This window comes from Megascapheus bottae, chromosome X (assembly GCF_031878675.1).
Source record: "Megascapheus bottae isolate mThoBot1 chromosome X, mThoBot2.hap1, whole genome shotgun sequence".
Lineage (NCBI taxonomy): Eukaryota > Metazoa > Chordata > Mammalia > Rodentia > Geomyidae > Megascapheus > Megascapheus bottae.
Window position 1 is genome coordinate 79,403,596 of NC_143547.1, and position 24,581 is coordinate 79,428,176.

At 43.1% G+C, this 24,581-nt stretch overlaps 1 protein-coding gene across 2 annotated transcripts in view; it reads left to right on the plus strand.

Moving 5' to 3' along the window:
- Window positions 1–6,278: 6,278 nt before the first annotated feature.
- Dock11 (dedicator of cytokinesis 11) overlaps window positions 6,279–24,581 on the plus strand; it is a 199,470-nt gene continuing 181,167 nt past the window's right edge. For both annotated transcript variants that reach the window (XM_090325778.1, XM_090325779.1), the window contains exon 1: window positions 6,279–6,490. In XM_090325778.1, coding sequence (XP_090181904.1) covers window positions 6,389–6,490 — 102 coding nt within the window. In that variant the 5' untranslated portion in view covers window positions 6,279–6,388. The remainder of the gene's footprint in view (window positions 6,491–24,581) is intronic.

A 24,581-nucleotide genomic window follows, 5' to 3' on the forward strand; every position in this document is an offset into this window, starting at 1 on the left:
TCAAGGCCGGCATTTTACCACATTGAGCCACAGCTCCACTTCTAGCTTTTTAGTGATTAATTGGAAATACAAGTCTCACAGACTTTCTTGCAGGACTGGCTTCCAACCATGATCCTCAGATCTCAGCCTCCTGAGTAACTAGGATTAGAGGCATGAACTACTGGTACCAGGTTTAGATAGTTTATATTTTCACATTTTGCTACAAAGTAAGACAAGGAGCAAGGTTTTCCAAATCAGAACAGTGCTTTTTTTTAATATCTTTTCAGTTCATAGTTGCCTATTTTCTTAATATAATGAACAATTCTGCAGAATGGGAAATTTTGTATCATGACAGTCCTCCAACAATTGTGTATCAAGCACCTACTGCGTGCCACGCACTGTGATAGGTGCCACACATATATACAATGATGAACACAATAGAGGAAAAGCTCTGCTCACACATAGTTTAATATTATACTGGGGAAAGCCACATGTACAAACTATATAAGCCATTTGCACTATGGGGAAGAGAACGGATCAGGAAAGAGGAAATCATTGGAGTGGATATACATTACAGAGTGTCCAGGGAGGGTTCTGCCAAGGTGGTCCTTAAGCACAGGCTACAAAGAGAGGAGAGAGGGAGGTGCAGGACTATCTGGGGTGACAGCATTCCAGAGGGGACAATATGTACAAAGTGCCTGGAGGCTGCAACATGCTTGGTGTATTTGGAAAGAATCAAGGATGATGGGTGGCCTGATTTGAGTGGACCAGATAGAGAACAGACAGGAGAGCACAGACAGAGGTCACCAAAGGTGCGAGTGTAGAACCCCTATAAGGACTTTGGCTTTTGCCGAGGAGACAGTGGAAAGTTTGAAGCACACAACTGTGATCTAACTTTCATTTTAAGAGAATTGCTTGGCTGCTGTGTTGTAAACACACAGAGGAGCCAAAGCTTCAAGTAAAGACATCATTGAGGAGATACAACACTGTCATTAAGATACAGTCATCTTGTCAGGAAGACTAATGATGCCTTGGTCCTGATATTCTTGGATGAAAGCAGATCTTATATTTTTAAAGGCATGAGGATTTATTGATGAACTGCAGGCAGGATATGAAAGAAGAATATAGGTTAGCTCTGAAAATATTTGAGGTCTAAACAATAAAAACATCAATCGACTATTAACTGAGATATGGAAGCGTCTAAAAGGGTTGTTGGGGGAAGGGAAGCAACTTTGGGATATATTAAGTTTGAGATTTAGATGCCCAAACAAGGAAGGAAGAGTTATTGAGTAAATGTCTGCAGTTCAGGGGAGAGATCTGGGTTGGAGAAATACATTTTGGAATTTGTCAGCAATTGGAAATCTGATATAGTAGTTTGGTCAGTTATGGGGCTTGAAATCAGGGCTTGGGCACAGTTCCTAAGCTCTTTTGCTCAAGGCAAGCACTCTACCACTTTAAGCCACTGCTCTACCTCTGGTTTTCTGGTGGTTCACTGCAGATAAGAGTTTCACAGGACTTTTCTGTGTTGGCTGGCTTTGAACCACAATCCTCAGATGTCAGCCTCTTGAATAACTAGCATTACCAGTGTTAGCCACCGGCATCTGGCCATAGAGCACTTTTATGATCTTTCATGCTTTTCGTGAGTCACAGATTTTAGGAGGATTTAGTCTGGGTGGTTCTAGCTGAGTATCTGTGTGCTAATAGGCAGATGGTGATTGGAAGTGGACTGCTAGAGTTGCTGAAGAAGCAGGGGGGCTGCCATTCTTTCCCTTCTCTTTAAGACATCCCAGGGTCTTTCCCATGGGCTGGTTTGGGTTTTCTCACTGCATGTGTCTCCAAAAGAGCTAGGCAAGTACTATATTACTATTCATAACCTAGAGTCAGGTGTTACATTGTGTCACTCCACCATTGCCACAGGTCACCCAGACACAAAAGGACCAATATAGACCCCTGCCTCTTCCAGCAATATCAGTGTCCTGAGTATGCTATAGTACAGTCCCTTAACCTCAGCTGAGCTTCATACTTGATGGGATTCTGTCTTACTGCTATCTTAAAATTCTTAATCTAGTTTGAACAAAAGGACATAATGGGTGCATATTCTTTGGTGACTATACAGCTCTTCACAGTTCCAGTTTGGTAATTATTATTTTTTTGTGGGTCATGGAGCTTGAACTTGGCCTGGGCGCTATCTCTGACCTCTTCAGCTCAAGGCTACCACTCTACCCATGAGCCAAGCCACAATTCCCCTTTTCTAGATGTTAATTGGAGATAAGAGTCTCAGGTCCTTTTGTGCCCAGGCTGGCTTTGAACCTTGATCCTCACATCTCAGCCTCCTGAGGAGCTAGGATTACAGGCCTGAGCCACTGTGTCCAGCTCCAGTTTGGTTATTATAAAAGCCTCAACAACAACAAACACACACAAATAATAATAATAATAATAAATTAAAGCCTCAACAACATTGAAAAATGAGCATGGCATCCTGATTGCCATAGATCATGGATCTATTCTCACTTGAAACACATTACACTCTTTGTATTGAACACCACATATGTGATGCTTTAAGAAAAAAGTAGGCAGGAACCATAATTTTCTATGACGTACATGAAATATGGCTCATGCAACCAAGGAAAATATATAGCTGTATTTACAATACTATAGATGTAAACACAAAAAGTGTAGCCAAAGCCAGGCACTGGTGGCTCATGCCTGTAATCCTAGTTACTCAGGAGACTGAGACCTAAGGATCATGGTTCAAAGCCAGATGGGACAGGAAAGTCCTGTGAAACTTTTTTCTCCAATTAACCACCAGAAAAACTGGAAGTAGAGCTGTGGCTCAAAGAGAAAGAACTCAGAGAGAGCATTCAGATCCTGAGTTCAAGCCCCATGAGAGACAAAAGAAAAAGGCTGGGGAACAGTGCCCAGGCTCAAAGCTCAAGTCCATGAGACTCTTATCTCCAATGACCCATCAGAAAACTGGAAGTGGCGGTGTGGCTCCCCAAGGACTGGCAAAAAAGAAAAAAAAAGGCAAAGCAAACTCATCTGTATCCAAATGTGCTAGTTGTTACTTATAGTCCCACTTAGTAAAAAATTATGCAGGCCTGCTTGCTCCTCACTTGTAATTTCTAGTTATGGAATCCCTCATGATTAGCTCATGTATAGGGATACACACTTACAAGTTTTTCTAAACAGAATTAATTTATAATTTGCTTGTATAAGTTAGTGAATTTTCCATGTTTTTTCTTTGTAGGTACAGAGATATATAGCTTATGTATGTGTGTGTGTGTGTGTGTGTGTGTGTTTGTGTGTATGTGTGTGTGTGGCAGCACTTGAAGTCAGGGCCTGGGGACTGTCACCTACTTTTTTCACTCAAGGCTGAAACCCTACCACTTGAACATGAGAAAACCAAAAGACCGTGCTCAGGCCCTGGACTCAAACCCAGGACTGGCAAAAAAAAATCCAAACTATTTAACACATGAAGAAAAGAAATAATTCAGTAAAATGTCCTCTTGGAGGCTGAAAATTTGTCCCTACCACTTGACTTCCTTATGTGAATATAGTCATGTCCACATCCTAATCATGTCTCCCCATCCACTCAAATAATCATGCAGTATTTTGCAGACTTATCTGTGTTTCCGAGTAGGAAGGGACAGTGCCTTTAATCCATCCCACATTGTTCCTCCGTGTGTAGCACCATACTTGTTGTTTATATAATTAGAAGTCTTAAAGCAGAAAAAAGTAAAACTCACACTCGCAGCAAAAAGCATGGAGCCTGCAGAATAGCCAGACGGTGTTTGTGTACTATCAGTGTGACATATGCTTCTCATGGCTCACAAGGCTCTGCAGAAACTGTTGCTTCTCAAACCCCATGTCACTCCATTCTTCTTCTCTCCAGATATCAGTCTCATGGGCCTTTTATTCTCATCTATATTCACACTAAATCTTGTTTCCATTCTAGGTTAGCTGTTTATGGCATTCCTGCTGTGCTCCACCTGCAATACTTTAAAAACAACAAAAACAGGTAGGAATGTGGCTTGGTGGTAGAGTGCTTGACTAGCATGCATGAAGCCCTGGGTTCAATTCCCCAATATCACATAAACACAAAAAGGCACACGTAGTGCTATCACTCAAGTGGTAGAGCAGAAGAAGCCTAGGGACAGTGCCCAGGCCCTGAGTTCAAGCCCCAGGACTGGCAAAAAAATTTCACCTCAAAGTCAGGAGCCAATGGCTTATGTATGTAATCATAGCTATTAGGAAAATTAGATTTTCAGAAGGCTAGCCTAGGAAGAAAAGTTCAGAAGACCTGCGTGTATGTGTGTCTGTCTATGTGTCTTTGTGTGTGTGCACGTGGAGAGCTACACCTGGGACTTGAACTTTGAGCCTGGGCACTGTTCCCCAGCTTTTTTTTTGTCTCTCATGGGATTTGAACTCAGGACTTGGGTGCTATCCTTGAGTTCTTTCACTGAAGGCTAATGGTGCCACTTTGAGTCACAGCTCCACTTCCAGTTTTTCTGATGGTTAATGGAGATAAAAGTCTTACAGACTTTCCTGTCCTGGCTGGTTTTGAGCTGTGATCCTCAGATCTCAGCTTCCTGAGTAGCTAGAATTACAGGTGTGAGCCACAGGTGCCTAGCTTCCCATTTCTTTTTATCAACATGGAAAAACTTTCCCAGAATTCATCACCATCTGTGTGCCCATACCTTGTACTTGAAGCAGAATATCTGGGTTCTATTAGCAAGAAAAAAGTGTTAGGGCTGTTGTGGAGATCAGTAAATACTATGCAGCCTCACAGGCATTCTGGGAACAGAGGGCATGAATTTTTGCTGATCTACTTGTACGCAACAGCGAACACATTAGACACATACACAGTGCAAAGCCATCTGTGACGCCATGCCTGTGCTTTAGAGGACATTTAGTCCCAGGCCCTGTAGGACCTTCCATCTGTGCTTTATCAGGACTTATGTGCTAGCTACAGGATAAGCTTGCTGCTAAGAGACTTGGTCCTTTCTGGGTCCACAGAAACCATCAAGCAGGCACTTGTTTCCATAACAACGTCCCCTGAGTAGGTGTGATTGTTTGCCCTTTGAAGTTAGGAGAAGGGGTGAAAAATGCCATATGGGCAGTGGTAGAAAGTCTTTTAGAAGGGCTGCTCAATTCATCAGAGTATGGGCCATTTTCAAATTCTCAACTAATGAGGTAACCACATAGACAACTGCAAGGCTTTGTGGGGCTTTTCATTTTGAACTAAAGGTTTGACAGGGTCCCTGGTACTTCCAGATTTCCAACTTTATTTCTTGACCATGCTTGTTTTACATCTAGTGTGAAGTTGTTTGATTTCTGGAAAAACTATTTTGTGGAAGTTGAAGAGGATAAAGAAAGGAATATAAGACGGAGAGGGGGGAGGGTGTTGCAGAACACATATGAAAAGCTTGAAGGTTACTAAGTGTTCAAAGACCAGGCTATGATTTTTCTCGGTGGTAGGGTATAGCATTGACACTCTGCTACTCAGTTTTCTCCATCTGGGCGCTGAAGCCACCAGGATAAGTTAGTCTCCCAGACATGTTCCCTCACTAGGGCCATCTAAGAGGCAAGAAAACTGTGTGGGTGTTTGGGAGACCTTAGGTTATCTTCGTTGCCCAGAAAACCTGCTCTACCTCCATTCACATTGTCAACCTTGGTCCAACCCAGCGCAGCATACATTGGGCTGCTGCTCCAGGCTGTTTCTCACCTCCAGCCTGCCGGGGACCCTTCGGGGGTTTGTGGGGTGGAGGCTCCAATATTGTGCTAGCCCTCTGGTGAGGTTCTGCAGCCTCTGAAAAGGGAGAGAAACGTTTGGGATGGGCCCGCCCCAAAGGTCTCCGAGACATTTTATTATCACCCCTCCCTCCCCCCAACTGACCCTCCTGTCTTCGTACGCACTTCAAAAAAAAAAAAAAAAAAAAAAAAGCAGCCTCCTTTCTCCTCCCGTATGCGGCTGCACCACTAACATCAACTGCGAGTGGAGCTCAAGTGGTTGCCACTTCCCTGCCCCCCACCCCCTCTGCCTGCCTCTTCCCTCGTGACCCTCTCCCCGCCCCCCCCCCATCACTTCTGCCTCTCCTTCCGAACACACCCTCTTTTTTAAGCTGGTAGCAAGCAGGGTTGTCCAGATGAGGGAGCTGCCGCGGCCCGCGTGCAGGGTAAGACACTGAGCAAGCCAGCAAGAAGCGTGCAAAGGAGGGGCGGGGGGCGGAGCCACGGGCTGGGGGCGGAGCCTTGGGGCCGTGCTGCCGCCGGGCTGCGAAGTGGCCGGCCAGCCCGCGGGTAAACACCGTGAGCAGCCCCGGTCGCGGTCGCAGTCGCCCCTACCCAGGGTAGTGACTTGCGTCTGTCTGTCCATTTGCCCATCGAGACCTGCTTTGCTGTCGTTGCCATGGCCGAAGTGCGCAAATTCACCAAGCGACTCAGCAAGCCCGGTACAGCCGCTGAGCTCCGACAGAGCGTGTCGGAGGCCGTGAGGAGTTCCGTGGTGCTGGTGAGTGACGGAAAGATGGGGTGGGGGGACACGCTCCGGCTGGGAGCCACGCGGTGGCTACCCGCGCGCGGGGCCGTGGGCAGAGAGCGAGGCGAGGGCGGCCTCGTCATGCGCGGCGAGCTCTCTTTCTTCGCTCCAGTAAGTTTGGCACTGGCGGTTCCTTACCGGGGTCCGAGTCCCAGCAGCGCCCGCTGACAGCCCGCAGGCAGCCGAGTGCGCCCTGGCTGGCAGCTGGCGTCGGAGCGCGGGCTTCCACCCTGGGCGGGGGCCGGGGCAAAAGCGCCTGAGCGCACCTCGCGCCACCCTAGACCTGCCACAAAGAGCTGCGAACAAAATCCCCATCCTATCCCCCTGGCACCTGAGGCGGAAGGATGCAAAGATCCCTTGGCACATCCACACCCGCGCGTGCACACACACATACACAGATAGACGGGAAATACACACACATACACACACAAAAAAAAGAACCCCACCCAGAAAGCCCGGGGCGCCCAAGCTTTGGCGGGCGGTGAGAACAGAGGAAGCACAACGACTTCCTCCTGCTACTGGAGACAAGACAGGCTGGTAATGAGTGTTGAAAAGGGGTGTTACTACCACCATGGAGCTTGGGAATTGTGAACAACGAGATTCCGGCTCAGTATCTGACCGCGGAGTGGCTTGCTTTGGGTGGGGGCGCGGGCAAGGCTGTGCCTTCACAGTGGGAAGCCAAGAGGTTGGGAGGAAAATCAGGGCGTGCCACTCCAAGGATGTAGGACCTGGAGACACACTGCTTGGAGCTGGAGGTGCAGAGGAGGCGCTAAGGCTGGGGGATGGGAGCAGAGACCGCGCTGACCCCCTGGGAACTCTCCCAGCGCACCCTCAGCCTCGCTCTGATTGCTCGACTAGCCTGACTCTAGAGGGAAGCACGAGCTGCTAACGGGCACTTGCCCCTTCTTTTATTTGCAAGCGCGCATTGCCAATTATCTGGACTAGTGAACAAACCCTAAATAAGCCTTGGAACCAGTTAATTAGCGTGTTGTTTCGTTACTTGTTCGGGGAGGGATTTTTTTTCTTTTGTTTTTTCTCCACTTCCTCTATCGTTCATCTTGTCATTTGTTTTATTTAAATCCTACCATTTAAAAAAATTTTTGTTAAGACATCTTGTCCTGGGAAGAAAACTTCACAGCTTTTCCTTGTAATTTTTCTGTTGATCTTGTAGAATCAGCAATAAAACCAACATTAAAGGGAGGCCAGGGGCCTGATCCCAACCGTGGAGAAAGTTGACATTTAGTGGGAGTGCTGGAGGAGGATCAAAGGTAAAATATGTACCTTTGAGATAAAAATCTGATCCCTAATAGCTACAACTGTACAAAACCAAGTAACTTTAAAGAAATCTCTTTATCGTGGATGGACCCTTGAAAGTTTAATCCTGCTGTTTAGTGAAGCGAAGTCCAGACCTTTAAACTCGTTTTAATAGATTTTGCTTATTGTAGATTTCACTCCGATTTTGAAAGGAGGACCTGTTGAAGTTAGTTAGCAGCTTTGGCATCACAGCCTCTTTAAGAGAGGAAACCAAGCTGTGTACATGCCATTTGTGCTCAGATCTCATCTTTGGTGATTAATATCAAGTGATTCAATCTGCTCAGCACAGAGAACAGATTCCTAAATTTAAGAAGAAAGCCTTTCTTGAGCAGAAGTTGCTGGCCCTCTAGCACAATTCTGTGATGGAGTGGACAGATGATAGCCAGAGAAAAAATGGAACGCAACAAACCTCCACTGGGATTTGACCAGCATTTGACCTGTCACCCCCAGCAGCCAAAAGTCAACATGCTTTCCCAGATTTTTAAGTTTTAAAAGGAATTGGTGATGCCCAGCACAGGTGCAATGGCTCGTGCCTTGACCACAGATTGTAAAGCTGGAAAAACTGTTAGTGGGAGGGGACTCCTTTCAGAGTTACCAGCCAGTGGACAGTTTCCTAATCAGCCTCACTAACCTGGGACCAAGGCCACTAATTTGTAATATTTCTGCCAAACAATGCAGAAGCCTGCTATTTTTTCATTACTCAACTATGTGATCCACATGGACATTTTGGGACAGAGACAAGCAGACTGGACTCATGTAAATTAATATCTATTGGGCCCCTACTCTGTGCAAGACTCTCGGCTGGATGGCTTATAATTTATAAAAGGAATGGAGATGGCTTTTCTTCATTTGTTTCCTTGTAGTCCAGTTGGAGTTGGCTGAGGATGTGCTTGATCATAGAACATCTTCAGTAATGCTATTTGCAAGCAGTTCAGTCAATTAAGAAAGAAGGAAACAGCCATAAATGTTGTCTATTCTCTTAAATCCATCCATAGCCAGCCCCCCCCTCTCTCTCTCCTGCTATTCCCCCTCCCCCTCCCTGATTTTCTAACACAAAGAGCTATTAACTAGAATTAGTAAAGCCATGGATGGCTGGAGAGGCAAGGAGACAATGTTGCAGCTGCCACCATAACTTCTGGTTCTTCTCTGATTTAAGTCTCAAGTGTTTCTGAAGGGACAGCTGAAGTCGGATTTACACTTACTGCTGTAAACCTGAGATAGTAATATTAGAGCCTCAACATGACTGAGGGTCATTAGCACAGCAGGTCAAGCCTTCCTCCAGTGTAACTCCATAGAAGTTGGAAAGCCCTACCAAGCTGAACAAATACACAGTATTTCCTGTTTAGGTTTTTTTTTTCTTTTTATACAATTACACCCTTGTTGGCATGTTGGAAACATCATTCGATTTTGCTCACTGCTCAAAAAATTCAGAAGGCCTGGGCTATATATAGCATGCCATTGTGTGTTCTAACCTTCATTCAATTATTAGTACTTCCACGAATCTATTAATGACATAATGAAACAGAGAGAGGTTGTTTCATTGCTGTGTGTTCTTGTAAGTTCAGCATTTTTATGAAGGGCAATTTTAACCTAAGAAAAGGGATAATTACAGAATGACTATTGACTTAAATTTCTCAAGAGGGATGGGGAGGGGCAGCATCATAACCTGAGTGTGTATTTGGTTGGTAGAGAAGCATACATACAGACATGCTGTACATACAGACATGCTTAAAATGTACAGTTTGTTTTTAAAGTGTGTTTTGTTACACTTCAGGATATAGCTCTTTGTGCCTCAAGGGAAACAAAGGCATCTGATAAACCCCCTGTGTTCTGGCCAGTTCAAGGAAGTATTTAGCGTCTGTAGCCAATAATCAAGAAAGAGTTGCTAGATATGAGCATTTGCAGCCCCTTGAGGCAGGGTAATGCATGCAGGTTTTCTAGCTGGCTTTGGGGGATTTTTTTTAGATGATGACTTCAGGAAGGAGTCCTCCAGAGCTAAGAAAGGCTGAAAAGTGTCTGCACCTAGCTGTTGACTGTCCACTGGTCACTCTCAACTACCTTAGCACAGAGTGTTCATGAGGCTGTCATATAGGGACGTCTAGAGAGCTGCAAACAAAGCTGTTCCCCTCTTCCTTCCTAAGGTGATTTGTGAAAAGTACTATAGGACAAAATCCACACAGGTGAGAACTTTTACTGTGGAATAAAGCCATTTGCAACTTGTGCTATTCTCCCTCTACTACTGAACCACAGTCACAGCCTAACTTGAGCTTTTTTTTTGGCCAGTCCTAGGGTTTGAACTCTGTGTCTGGGTGCTGTCCCTGAACTTCTTTTTTGCTCAAGGCCAGTGCTTTACCACTTGAACCACAGCACCACATCTGGCTTTTTCTGAGTAGTTTTTTGGAGATGAGTCTCATGGACTTTCTTGCCCCCGCTGGCTCCAAACTTTAATCCTCAGGATCTCAGCTTCCTGAGTAGCTAGGATTACAATCCTGAGCCACATGCACCCAGCTCAGTTTGGACTTCTTGACCAAGACTTTCACTTCACATGTGAAAATGCTTGATTTAGCACACAATGAACTGACACGGAGGTAGATTAGCCAGAGTGCTAGCACCTGATGTAAACATGTTTTCTTTTTGTCAGTTGTGCTGCTTGTACTCAGGGTCTGTATGCTGTCCCTGAGCTTTTTTGCTTAAGGCTAATAACATTCTACTGCTTTGAGCCACAGCTCCACTTCCAGTTTTCTGGTGGTTAAATGGAGATATGAGTCTCTCAGACTTTCCTACCTAGGCTTCCAACTGCAGTCCTTAGATCTCAGCCTCTCAGCTGAGTGGCTAGGATTACAGGCATGAGCCATCAGAGCCCAGCTGAACATAAACTTTTGTCTCATTACTCCTATTGGCTTCTCTAGATTAGAAGGGATACTCCTCAGAAGCTACTCCTTGAAAAATCTATTCAAAAGACCAGGTGCCCTTTGCTGTGAAACCAGCCTCCCTGAAGCCTCACTTACTTAGACAGTCGATAATAGAATTTGTTTTCTAACACTGACTTGTGACAAAGCTTCCCTGGACTGACTATTTTATTCTAATCAGTATGCCTTTTTAAAAACTCTAATTGTTTTATTAATAAGTGCATATGTATTATGAAAATTAGAAAAATGCAAAGGACTAAATTATCACCTTATTACTGAGGAATTCTAATATTCTAAAGTAAGCATTCCGTGATTCTTCCTGTTTCTCTCTTGACAAAAGCATATTGACTGAAATGTATACAAACTTTAATTTTTAAATTTTAAAATCTATTTTTTACCTGTGCTGAGGCTTGAACCTAGGGCCTAGCTGTCCCTGAACTTCTTTGCTTGCCTGCTTTATATTTATTGATCAAGGCTAGCACTCTTCCATTTGAGGCACAGCTCTATGTCCACCTATCAATTTATTTTTTTAAATTTTAAAATCAGTATCTATGGACATATCTTTATGTCAGAAAATATAAATTTGCATAATTATGCTTAATAAGATGGCCAGCATTTCTATTGTGGGCATAACATAGGGTAATTCTTGTATGTTAGTTTTGTATATTTTCCTAGTTTCTACTTTATACTATTATAAAATGAGCTATTTATTTCCTTAGCCACTGGTCACATGTGACTAAAAATAACTAAATTGCATCTGATTAAGTTCACCTGGTCAATATCCACATGAGGCTAGTGGTTATCATGTTAGATAGTTCAGATCTAGAGCATTTTGGTCACATGTAAAGTTCTCTTGGAAAGCATTAGTCTAACCATCACTTGAAGGAATATCTTTGAGAAGACATTTTCAGACTTGATAGATTGTTCCTCAGGATAAATTTCTAGCAATATAAATTGCCTGCTCAAAGTTTATATGTATTTAGCTATTGAATTCCTGATGGGACTTGATAAATTATGTTAAATGAAATAAGTCAAGCTCAGAGAGACAAAGGGCCCATATTTTCTCTCATATGTGGATGTTAGATCTAAATTATAAATATATACAGCCATATGCATATGTGCACACATACATTAAAGTATGGTAAATGCAGTAGACGATTCCAACTCCTCTGAACAATTTACAGCTTAACAAAATGAATACCAGGAAGCTAGAACATATTTTTTGAAAAGGGGTCAGGGGAGGAATGCACACAATTGGAGAGAGGAAGGGTGGGCAAATTCAGTGTACATATGGGAAAATGGAATTAGGTACATTGAGAGGATGGGTGGGGTTGTGAGAGATGGGGAGAATAACGAAAGGGGTGACACTGATCAAGATGCATTGTACTAAAAACCACTGACATGTTCAATTGAAACCCGTTTGTGCTATTACTTGAGGATAATTTTAAAAATGGTGTATTTGAAATGAAGTTTCACTGTGGGAAAAAAGTAAACAAAATTCTTCTTACAACTGGAAGGGGTGTGGCTCATAGAACACCAGCTTTGCATGTATGAGGCCCTTGGGTTGATTTAACATACTATTAAAGTGTTTGGCAGACAGTTGTTCAAAGGACTCCTGGATAAACCAGAAGAGTATGAAGATATTTATTTCTTCTCTCCTGTGCCAACACTGGTTAAATATTTTTGTTAACATTTCTTCTTTTTTTGGTTAATTTTTTTTTTGCCAGCCCCAAGGCTTTAACTCAGGGCCTGGGTACTGTCTTTGAACATTTTTTTGCTCAAGGCTAATGCTCTACCACTTGAGCCACAGGGCCACTTATGGCCTTTTCTGAGTTTGTGGTAATGAGGAATCAAGCCCAGGGCTTCGTGCATGTTAGGAGAGCACTCTACCACTAAGCCCACTCCCATCCCCTTTTTTGCTTATTTTTTTTAACCTTTGCAGTCTGATAGGACTTAAAATGACACAGTGCTGTTCTGATTTGTGTCTCTTTTATTACTGTTGAAGCAGAACGATTTTTCATGTGTCAATTGACTATTTGTATTTCTTCTCTTGAGAACCAGTAAACTTTCTTAAAAGACTTAGTTCCTTGTTTTCGATTCTTGCAATAACAGTCTCCACCCCCAAAGATTCTGTTTTGCTAACTCTGGGGTGGAGCTAGGTATCTATATTCTTAAAAACCAGTTCCAGTGATTGTGATTTGCACAAAACCAATGATCTCAACACTTGACCACTCATGATTGGAATGTCCCTGAGACACATCTCTGACACATGTCTTTTAAGAGGGCTGTATTAGAAAAGGTAGTTGAGCTGAAATTTACTCTCTAAGTTTCCTTGTGGGCTGAGTGTAGCTCTGCTGTTTGGAGCCACGTAGACAGTTTGCTTCCTCTTTCACTTGACAACCCCTCAAATATTTAGACATAGTCACGGTGTCATCTTAAAATTCAGTCTTCACAAGGCCAAAGAGCCCTCATTGCTTCCTTCATTCTTCATGTGACTTGTTCTTAAGATTCTTTACAACATGGTCATCTTGTTTGGGCTCTTTCCCAGGTTTTGCAAGTCTTACTCAAAATGTGAGGGGCGGGTAATGAGCTCAAAAGTGAGGTCTGGATTTGGATCTCACCTCTGATATTTCCTTGGGTTGAGCTGAATAACTAACTGGTCTTGTTTTCCTCGCCTGTGAAATGGGATAAATATTACTGTCTCCTTTGTGGAGTTGTGGGAAGTACAGAAGGTAGCATGTGAAAAGTGTCTTATGTATCAGCAATTCATAAAGGTTAAAAAATGACAAAAGTAGGGGGAAAAACCCCCAGCATTCTAGAAGGGTCTGCTCCAGAGTGGTTTTTTTGTTTTGTTTTGTTTTTTGCCAGTCCTGGGCTTGAGCTCAGGGCCTGAGCAATGTCCTTGGACTTTCTCAAGGCTAGAGCTCTACCACTTGAGCCTCAGCACCACTTCCGGCTTTTTTCTATGTATGTGGTACCAAGGAATCGAACCCGGGTCTTCATGCATGCTAGGCAAGCACTTTAACCACTAGGCCAAACTCCCGGCCCGAGTGTTTTTTATTTTAATCATGAGCCAAGAAGTGAGAGGTTCACACATATGTACCAGAAATGTATTGTGAGAAATACCCACAAGGACAACAATGTATGTGATGTTTTCAGTGTTGGAAGAGAGTGCAGAGGCCAGGAAACTAGTTAAAGTATATTGTCCAGGAAAGAGATAAGGAGGGCTTTAATTGAGGCAGTGGGAATGGAGATGAGGGGGAAAGATGTGAGATCTTTCAGTGATAAAATCAATAGGATTTGGTGATTCTTGAAGGGGTAGCAAAGGAAAGAAAGGAAGAGTAAAGAGGAGATGGAAATGATATTGGGGTTTAACAGCTTGGTTAAACTGGAGGAAACATGTGTTTGGTGATAGGAGATGGGAAAAGAAAATGAAAAAAAAGTATTTGGGAGTTGCTAGGGCCGAGCCAGGTTCCCGTTGAGCAGAGAACATCCGAGGCGTGGGCTGAGCATGTAAGGCTCAGTTTTGGCAGATGACTGAGGTTCTTGAGGAAAGCACAAAAAAGTATTTCCAGTGAGATCAGGAAGGGGAGGAAGGGCCATGGCTGGGTGGAAGGAGCTGAGATTGTAGGCAAGATTAGCTGTTAGTAGAGGCTGGCACCTTTGGGGGTAATTAGGAAGTGGGAGGCAGGGAATGCAGGAATAATCTGGAAGCTGGCCCTACACTTCCAGTTATAATGGGAAGGTAGTCTCCCCCTCCTGCAGATCCTGCTATGCCTGTTGCCCTAGTGGAGTGTGAGGCTGAGTGGGGGGAGCTAAGAGGCTAATGAAACAGTCCCTGCCCCTAAGGGAGTCACAAGCCACAAAGGATGATTAGGTAAATGCAAAGAACTGATATAGAGAAGATAGAAGGCAGATAGGCTGGAAGAGTTTCTGCTCTTCACTTGATTAGTTATATCCCCCCTTCTTTATGATCCTTCCTGGCATGAACATGGTTAAACAAACATTTAGAAACAGTGTTAATCTCTATACCTTTATATTTATTTGATGACAGACCCTCTCCCCCTGTTTACAGGACTGGGGAGAGCTAATGGTAACACTTCATAGACTGAGAAATCTATATAGAGCATACATACAGCATATATGTCTAATTCACCTTGACATTCCCTGTACTGTAAATAGTGGGTGCTAACTTCCAAATTCCCACACTTCCCTTCAGGAAACACCCTTGCTTTTTGTTGTTATCACTCACTGTAGAGGAATATTTTGCCTACATTATTGTACCACCTTCTGAGGTTCAGAAGAAATGTCAGTAAGCCATGATGGAAATTTACTAGTTTGATTTTTGAAAATAAAATGTTAACACCAAAGGGGAAGCCAGAAACCAGGGAGGAAGACAGAGCTGGAGTGGTTTCTGGTTTCTGTAGATCCTTAGGATACTTTCAGAATACATTTCACCTTAAGATTTAGCTCTCTCAGATTCCTGCAGCTTGTCAGGAGTTCAGAGGACTCTTGGGTAACATTGTTCTGTCATTTCTATCAGCCTAGAGCCAAATGCCTTTTTGATTCCTTGCAAGGCCCCACCCTGGAGGCTCTCAGAACAGTAACTCACTGGGGCAAAGGAACAGTGTCAGCTGCCATAGCCTATAAGCACATACTTATTAGGCCCCTTTGGTTAAGAACATGGGCTTTAGAAGCCAAATTTTAGCACAACTGCTTACTAGGTGGTTGATGTTTGACCAGTTAAACCTTCCTGGATCTTGGTGATTACTCATGGGCAGGAAAGTCTGTAAGATTCTTATCTCCAGCAAAAGCCAGAAGTGGAGATGTGATTCAAGTGTTAAAGCAATAGCCTTGACCAAAAAAAGCTGAGGGACCAGCTGGGTTCAGTGCCTCATGCCTATAATCCTAGCTACTCAGGAGGCTGTTGAGATCTGAGGATCACAGTTCAAAGCAAGCCCAGGCACTAAAGTCCATGAGACACTTATCTCTCATTAACCACTAGAAAACTGGAAGTGGCACTGTGTCTCAAGGGGTAGGGTGGTAGCCTTGAGCTGAGAAGCTCAGGGACAGCGCCCAGGCCCAGGGGTAGGGCAGTAGCCTTGAGCTGAAGAGCTCAGGGTCAGTGCCCAGAGTTCAAGCCCCACAACCGACAAAATCAAAACAAAAAAACCCCGAGAGACCATACCAAGGCTCTAAGTTTAAGCCCTAGGAATAGCACCAAAATAATCTCTCTCTTTTTTTTTGGCAGTACTAGGGTGAAATCATGGCCTTGTACTTGCTAGACTGGCATTCCACTACTGGAGCCATACCTCTAGCTCTTAAAAAAGAATCTATTTGGAAATGTGTCCTTGTGGAGAAATATAAAGTTAAATGCCACCTAAGAAATTAATCTTTTTTTTAAGCTGTGCTAGGGATCAAACCTACACACTCACACATGCTAAGTATGTGCTCTACCATTGAGCATCTGTAAACCTAACATTTTTCTCTTGAACTCTTCTGGTTTTGCAATAGCTGGATAGATTCTATTAAAGTGTTGTATGTACAGGTTTCAGCGAAGTTACACATGCTTTCCTTATTCTCTGTGCACCACCTTGTACAATCATGCCCAAATTTGCTTTTAATGATTTCCTTTGATTCTTTTCCACTTTATTTTTATTGTGTATAGAGTTTGTCCTTAATGGAAGTGACGTATTTTTGTCTATCTTGGCAGTTTATGTTGAATTGTCTATATTTCAAGCTGTTGAAAAGTGTTGGACGGTATTCTACTACTTCAGTTTTCCTATAATATGGCTTTCACTAATGACTTGAAGATTGTGTGTGTGTGTGTGTGTGTGTGTGTGTGTGTGTGTGTGTGTGTGTGTAATTTTTTTCCTGGTCCTGGGGCTTGAACTCTGAGCCTGGACACTGTTCCTGAGATTTTGTGCTCTTCACTTGAAGATATTTTGCTGGGTGAGGTTGAAATAAAACAATTAAATGCTTAGCTGGGTCACACCTATAATCCTAGCTGCTCAGGAGGCTGAGACAGGAGGATTAAGGTTTAAAATGAGCCTGGGCATGAAAGTCTGTGAGACTCATCTCCAATTAACAACCAGAAAATTGGAAGTAGCTCTGTGGCTTCCATGGTAGAGCACTAGCCTTGAGCTGATGAGCTCAGGGACAGCACCCAGGCCCAGAGTTCAAGCCTCATGACCACCACCCCCCTAAAAAAATATCGAATGCTTTTCCAACTAAGATACAATGTATTTATTTCAAGTGTCCCAGTAATATGTGTCAAAAAGCTGAAAGAGCCAGGCTCAGTGGCTCACAACTAGTAATACTAGCTACTCTGAAGGCTGAGATCTGAGGATTGTGGTTCAAAGCCAGCCTGGGCACTAAAGAATGTGAGACTCTTATCTTCAATTAATCACTAGAAAAAAGGAAGTGGGGCTGTGGCTCAAGGTGTAGGGTGGTAGCCTTGAGCTGTAGAGCTCAGGACAGCACCCAGACCCAGAGTTCAAATTCCATGACCCCGCCAAAAAAGCTGAGGGATTTATTTGAATGGGACGTGTTTTGTTTTGGTGCCTGTTTCAGAACTGTCCCTGGGCTTTTCTGGTCAAAGCTAACATACTACCATTTGAGCCACAGTTCTATTTCTGGGTGTTTTGCTTTTTGTTTTTTTTTTCTTTTCTTGGTAGTTAATTGGAGATACGATTCTCATACATTTTCTTGTTCAGGCTGGCTTTGAACCATGATCCTCAGATCTCAGCCTTCTGAATATCTACAATTATAGACATGAGCCATCTGTGCCTGGCTAGAGTGAGATGTTTTTAAATGATGACAAGTGCTTGTGTTTTCATCATTCCCATCTTAAGACAAGTAAAAAATGCTGTTAAACTGTGATCTCATATGTCAATGCATCACTGGTAAACACATACCACATTATCATCACCCCTTTCTCTAAAGGAAGAAATGGAGGACAGGCTTCCAGCAAAGCAGGCTATAGTTCGTACATCTTTGCTAAGTGACAGTACAAATAATGAACACAAGGTATCTTGATTCCTTCAGAGTAATCACATGACAGACCACTAGGGAGTGAGTATACCAGATTCCACAAGAAATCAGGTAGAGGAAAAGTTGGTTTTCCTTTGTGCTTCTGGTGATAAACTATGGGAAATAGTATTTATTTTTAAATAAATATAACCATTTTTGCGCGAAAGTTGAAAAATAAGGACAATAAAATAAGAAAAAAATAGTGTTGATACAGAGAAATATAGACAAGGTCATTATACATTTTTATACTTTTCAGGACCTGTTGTCATAGTGTCAAGTGTGAATGGAAGTGTTTGGCCTGAGCAGGATAATTTCATAGGTTAACAAGTTCACAATGCTTCAGTGCACTGAATGGTTTCCTAGGGATCTGAAGGAGGGAACACTATCTTCAACGTATCTACCTTACCACCAAGAAATGACTTATGTCTAAGAAGGCTCTGAATGAACTATTGCATAAATGGAAGTAAATCGTTATTTAAGAGCTCAAAGGGGCCAGTAGCTGTCATTTGTGTCCAGCAGAGTGTTTATGATATGCTCTGTTACTTGTGAAGCAAGGAAGACTCTCCCCGTTAACTTGACCCTGGGGAAACCTACTCTTTCCCTACTGCTACTGTTGACTGATGTGACTGAAGAAGAAATTGTTCTCTTTCCCTTCCAAACAATCTGGCAGAATTCTTCTCACCAAGAAAGCTGGAAAGAACTCTGTAAGGCTCTTTACTTCAATTCTATAATAATAAACCTATGTCATGCTCTCTCTCTCTCTTTCTCTCTCCCTCCCTCCCTCCCTCCCTCCCTCCCCCTCTCCCTCTCTCCCTACTTCCCTCCTTCTCTCTTTCTCTCTCCCTCTCTCCTTTCCTCTCTCCCTCCCTTCTTCACTCTGTTTCTCTCCTCTCTCTTTCTCCTTCCCTCCCCCTGCTCCTCTCTCAGTCTTTCCCTCTCTCCCTCTCTTCCTCACTCTTCTCCCTCTCTGCCCCATCTCTTCTTCTCTCCTCTCTCTGGTTATTATCAAGAGCTGTTGTGTTGATCAATAGATGCTCATCACTGCCCTGGATCAGAAACAGCAGTGGAGGGAGGGTTTCTCCTACTCCCAGCCCAAAATGCAGATGCTGAGTTATATCTCTGCCCCCTATGTTCTTGTCCTGTCCATATCTAAGCCTTGTCTTGATTTTCCAGATAGAAAACTAAATGAACTTTGATCTTATTGCTTGATCCTCCTACCCCTCAATATGACCTTTTACCTGCTTGAGGTCAACACAGTGGACTGTGGACTAAAGGAGTGAGTGTCTGTTTGGAGGAAGCATACAGCCCTGATGAGTAGCCTTGTTGAAGACTGGATAAATCCTAAATTTGTTTCCTATTATTTGAGTAGCAAATTGCCACAAACTTTCAAAGTACATCTTGATTATAATTCAAGAAGTCAAAAGTTTAATATGGATTTCACTGGGCTGAAGGCTGAAGTCTCTCTAGAAGCCCTAATGGAAAACTCATCACTTTTCCTCCTTTTCTGGCCTCTCAAGGATGCCAGCATTCCTTGGCTCATGGTCCCTTCTTCCATCTTGAGTTGTCAATGGCTCTCTGATCCCTTTTTCTTGTCATATTACTGTTTCCATCTTCACACCCTTTTCTTTGAATCTGACTTTCCTACTCCTTCTTTCATGTATAAGAAATTTTGTTTTGTTTTTGTGGTGCTAGGAATTGAACTCCACTTCTCACATGCTAAGAAAGTGATGCCACAGCCACTTTATTAAAAGAACTCTTAAGATGGGATAATCTCCCCATCTCAAAATCTTTAATCATTCTGCATGTCCACTTTGTCATGCAAAGTAATATATTCACTCATTTTGAGGACTGAAATGAGGCCAACTTTGGGGAACTGTGTGTGTGTGTGTGTGTGTGTGTGTGTGTGTGTGTGTGTGTGTATGTTGGTGTATTGGTGTCCGTCGTAGGGATTGAGCTCAGGACCTGGGGGCTGTCCCTAAATTCTTATGCTAGTCTAGTCATCTGCTACTTGAGCCACATGTCAAGTTTCTTGCATTTTGGTAATTAATTGGAGATAGGACTTTGACAGACATTACTACTTAAGATGGCTTTGGATCTCTATCCTCAGATCTCAGACTCCTGAGTAGCTAGGATTACAGGTATGAGCCATGGGTGCACAGATTGAGGAACAATTTTTGAGCCTGCCACAGGAAGAAGCATCACTAGTGTTTGAGTAATAGTAGGATCCTGAGGTCAGATGGATTCCCAACATGGATGTTGACATGATGATGAAGGAGGGACAGTGATCTGACAGACTGGCAAGCATAGAGCCAGGTGCAGAAGTCTTTAGAGTTCCATGAGGAAACACAATCCCCTTTGGAGAATTTTGGCTGAAAGAAAGCTATACAGGTTTGCAGTCTGCCATTTCAATTTGGTTGCTTTCTTAAATTCTTCATAATTAAAATTTTTCCCTACTGAGGACTCGCTTAGTCTGGAGTTCTTATAGTGAGCATTGCTTTCAAACTTTAAAGTGTTTCAGGATAAAAGCTGGCCAGACATATCACAGGCACCTAGCCAGCTCAAGCCTATGGAATTTTCCACCCTCTGCTAAATAAAAGAGTGAAGAGGTAGGGGTGTGTCAGTGTGTATGTGTGTGTGTGTATATGTGTGTATGTATAGGTGTGTATGGGGGAGTGTTTCAAAGAGAAAGAGATGGTTTCATACCTCCAAAAATAACTGTGTGGCAGACAAGTCTCAAGATGCCTCTCAAATGTCCTGTGTAAAAGATGCTTTACCTAAGCTGAAGGTCAGGTTAGAGGAGGGGCAGCCTTCCTCCATTTTCAAGGTAATCACTGGGCTCCTTCCTAGAAATAATGTTGGAAATCCATGTTTGGAGAAGGCAGAAGGAAAGATTAGAAAATCTCTCTGACTGCCTGCTGGCTTCCTGCTGATTTCAGTTGAGAGATAAAATGAAACTTCCTGTCTTCAGCAAGCACAGGCACTGCCATCTTAGGAGAGGTTAATTATACTATAAAGGCTGATCATTTTTGCACCAGCCCTCTTATGCTGGCTGGAATGATATCCAGGATGTGCTGATGGCGCTAAGCCTCACTGCTGTAAAGAAGCACTCTATCATAGATGTCCACTGCATTTTCTATTTTCATATTAATTCCAATTGGCCATAACCTTATTTCCCCTCAGGCCCAACCCATTTCTTTACTGCCCCTTGGATCCAGCTCTAAAGCATTGAAAAGCATTATGTAAAAGGCTGAGACAAAAAAAATATCTGAAGAGACAAAACATATATCAACTGTTTTTACTTTCCCCCTGTCCCATCACTCTGTTCAAGAGGAAAACAGCTCCAAGTCTCCTTATAAGCTAACTCAAAAATTCTCTTATTTTCAATGGAATTATGTTAGATTTTTCTGTGTTTATAAAGAGAGTAACCTAGTAATTTAAATATGAGAGAATTTTTTTTTCCAGTCCCAGGCCTGAGCACTGTCCTTGGGCTTTTTCAAGGCTAGTGCTCTGCTACTTAAGCCACAGCACTACTTCTGCCTTTTTCTATATATGTGGTACCAAGGAATTGAACTTGGGTCTTTCTGCATGCTAGGCAAGCACTAAATATGAGAGATTATTAACTAGTTTGTCTTCCTTAGAAATCCAGGCCTTTTTTCCCTAAATGATGTGTTCTTTTCCTTTACCCTGGCTTATTTTGTTTTGTTTAGCTAATTTAGTAATCTCTGCTTCATGTTGTCTCATTTTTTTTTCCTGATGGCCCTCAGATAAAGTCTGTGGCTTATGAGTAGCATGCTTTATAGCACAGTGGGCTTGGATCCCTGAGCTTGCTCCACAGCAGAAGGAACTAGAAAGCAATGTCTTGGAGTGTGAGCTACAGGAAGAGAAAGGCATGTTGAGCTGTGGTAGATAGCTCCACTGGCTGAGGGAAGAAGATATTTTCATTCAGAGGATGCTAAAATCACAAGGGAAATGCTTTACAAATGGTTGCTTGAACAGAAACAGAATCCATTTCCATTGGTGTCTTTACTGGAGCTAGAACTCACAACCTCGACCTCTCATAGGACTTGCTTGCTCATAGCTGACACTCTACCCCATGAGACATCCTAGCATTTTGCTATTTAACTAGCTGATGGAGACTTTTAGATTTTTTATTTTTGCCTTTGCTGGGTTTGAACCTGGATTCTTCAGTCTCAGACTCCTGAGTAGCTAGCACTACAGGCATGAGGTACTAGTATCTTGCTAACACACACACACACACACGTACACACATGCATACATATTTTTTGCCAGTCCTGGGGCTTGAACTCAGCGCCTAGGCACTGTCCTTGGGCTTTTCTCAAGGCTAGTACTCTACCATTTGAGCCAAAGCACCAATTTTGGCTTTTTCTGTGTATGTGGTACCAAGGAATCAAACCCAGGGCTTCATGTATGCTAGGGAAGCACTGTATCACTAGGCCAAACTCCCGGCCCTGACTTATGTTTTTACGTTATTAAATATTTGTACAGAAGGTACAATTACATATGTCAGGTAATGACATATGGATTTTGATTACTATCACCCCTTCCATTATTCTCTACCATCATTCCTCCCTCCCATCTCTACCTCTAAGTTCAATTTTTACACAATGTAAATTAAATACAATGACTACATTTGCTCACTCTTCCTCCCTCTATTTGTTCCCTCTCTTTGCACTGTCCCCTCCAACCTTTGGAGGATGCAGGTCCTGGGGTTTGAATTCAGGGTCTGGGCACTGTTCCTGAGCTTCTTTTTGCTTGAAACTAGTATTCTAGCACTTGAGCCAGAGCTCCTACTTGCAGAATGTTTTTGGTAGTTTGTGGAAGAAAAGTCTCACAGACTTTCCTGACCCAGGCTGGCTTCAAATAGCCATCCTCAGAACTCAGTTTCCTGAGTAGCTAGGATTACATCGTAAGCCAAAGAAAACCAGTGGCTCTCCATTCTGTTTAATAGATTAAATCTGTTTAGGCAAGGTAATTGGTATTATGGAAGAAGGCGACACAAGGGCTTCGTGTGAGAGAACTGAAGGATTTTTGCATTACATTGGACCAAGAGACCAAAAGATCTAAATATTAATAATATTTAATGAGAGTAGCAGACATCAACACCTTAGCCATTGTACTAGATAAATGGAATGGCTTTGTCTGAGAGCAGGGAGTGAGTAGTCATTTATTCAGGTCTTGAGGCAATACACTCTGTCAACCTTTATAATTCAAGGTCTCAATGCCATTAGTAAGGAATGTAGACAATTGCAGTTGTAGAACCAATTGAGGGTATAGGATAAGTTGTTTTTGTTTTTGTTTTTTTTTGCCAGTCCTGGGCCTTGAACTCAGGGCTTAGGTACTGTCCTTGGGTTTTCTGAAGGCTAGAGATCTACCACTTGAGCCACAGCACCACTTCCAGCTTCTTCTATATATGTGGTATCGAGAAATTGAGCCCCTGTTTCATGCATGCTAGATAAGCACTCTACCACTAGGTCAAATTCCCAGCCCTAGGATAATTTTATACCACAAAAAAAACTACCTGTAATGTGAAAGGGTATCAATGTATGGGAATTAATGCACCATCTATCTGGCAAATATCATGTAACCCTTCTATTAATTACAATAAAAAATATGTGAAAAAAAAACTACCTGTAGCTTGGCACTAGTGGCTCATACCTATAATCTTAGCTACTTAGGAGGCTGAAATCTGAGAACCACAATTCGAAGCCAGCCTACACAGGAAAGTCCATAAAACTCATCTCCAATTAAGAACCAAAAACTCGGGTGGGGAGTTTGGCCCAGTGGTAGAGTGCTTACGTAGCATGCACCAACACCTGAATTTGATTCCTCAGTACCACATACACAGAAAAAGCCCAAAGTGGTGCTGTGTCTCAAGTTGTAGAGTGCTAGCCTTGAGGAAAGCTCAAGGACAGTGCTCAGGCCCTGAGTTGGTACCCCAGGACTGGCCAAAACAAACTAAAAACCCCCAAAAATCTGGAAGTAGAGCCATGAGTTCAAGTAGTAGAATGCTAGCCATGAACAAAAAAAGCTCAAGGACAGCACCCAGGCCCTAAGTTCAAAGCCCCAGGATTGACACCAAAATATATGATATGTATATGTATATATATATATAAATAGAATTTAAAAAGCATTTATATATAGTTCCCCACTGTATTTTTTGTGGGTCATGGGGCTTGAACTCAGCATGGGTGCTGGTCCTTGAGCTCCTCAGCTCAAGGCTACTACCCTACCCCTGGGCCTGGGCATTGTCCCTGAGCTCTTCAGCTCAAGGCTACATTCTTACCCTTGAGCCAAGGCCCACTTCCCATTTTCTAGAGGTTAATTGGAGATAAGAGTCTCAGGTCCTTTTGTGCCCTGGCTGGCTTTGAACCTTGATCCTCACATCTCAGCCTCCTGAGTAAGGATTACAGGCGTGAGCCATGGCTCCCAGCCCCACTGTATGTTTTTGTTGGAACTTAATTCTTCAGCTTTTGTAGAGGTGGGACATGTGACCACCAGTCATCTATAAAGGTTAGATTTCTTTTGAGAGCCAAGGTTGGAGAGATTCAAGTGCCAGGTCTGTGTGCCCTTCATTCCCTCCCTCATCTTAGCTGTTCTTGTATGAAGAAAAGAATAGCTCACTCTTAGTCCAGATCCATATTTCTCAGGATAGGAATCCTTGCTTGAGAGGAATGGTAGGAAATGGAGGCTGCATCTTCTCTGAGCATCTTGCACTGGAGCTGGTTTTCTCTTATAGATTCCTCTCCCTTCCATGCCACTTCCTATTAGTTTTCTTTTTGGTCATGGAG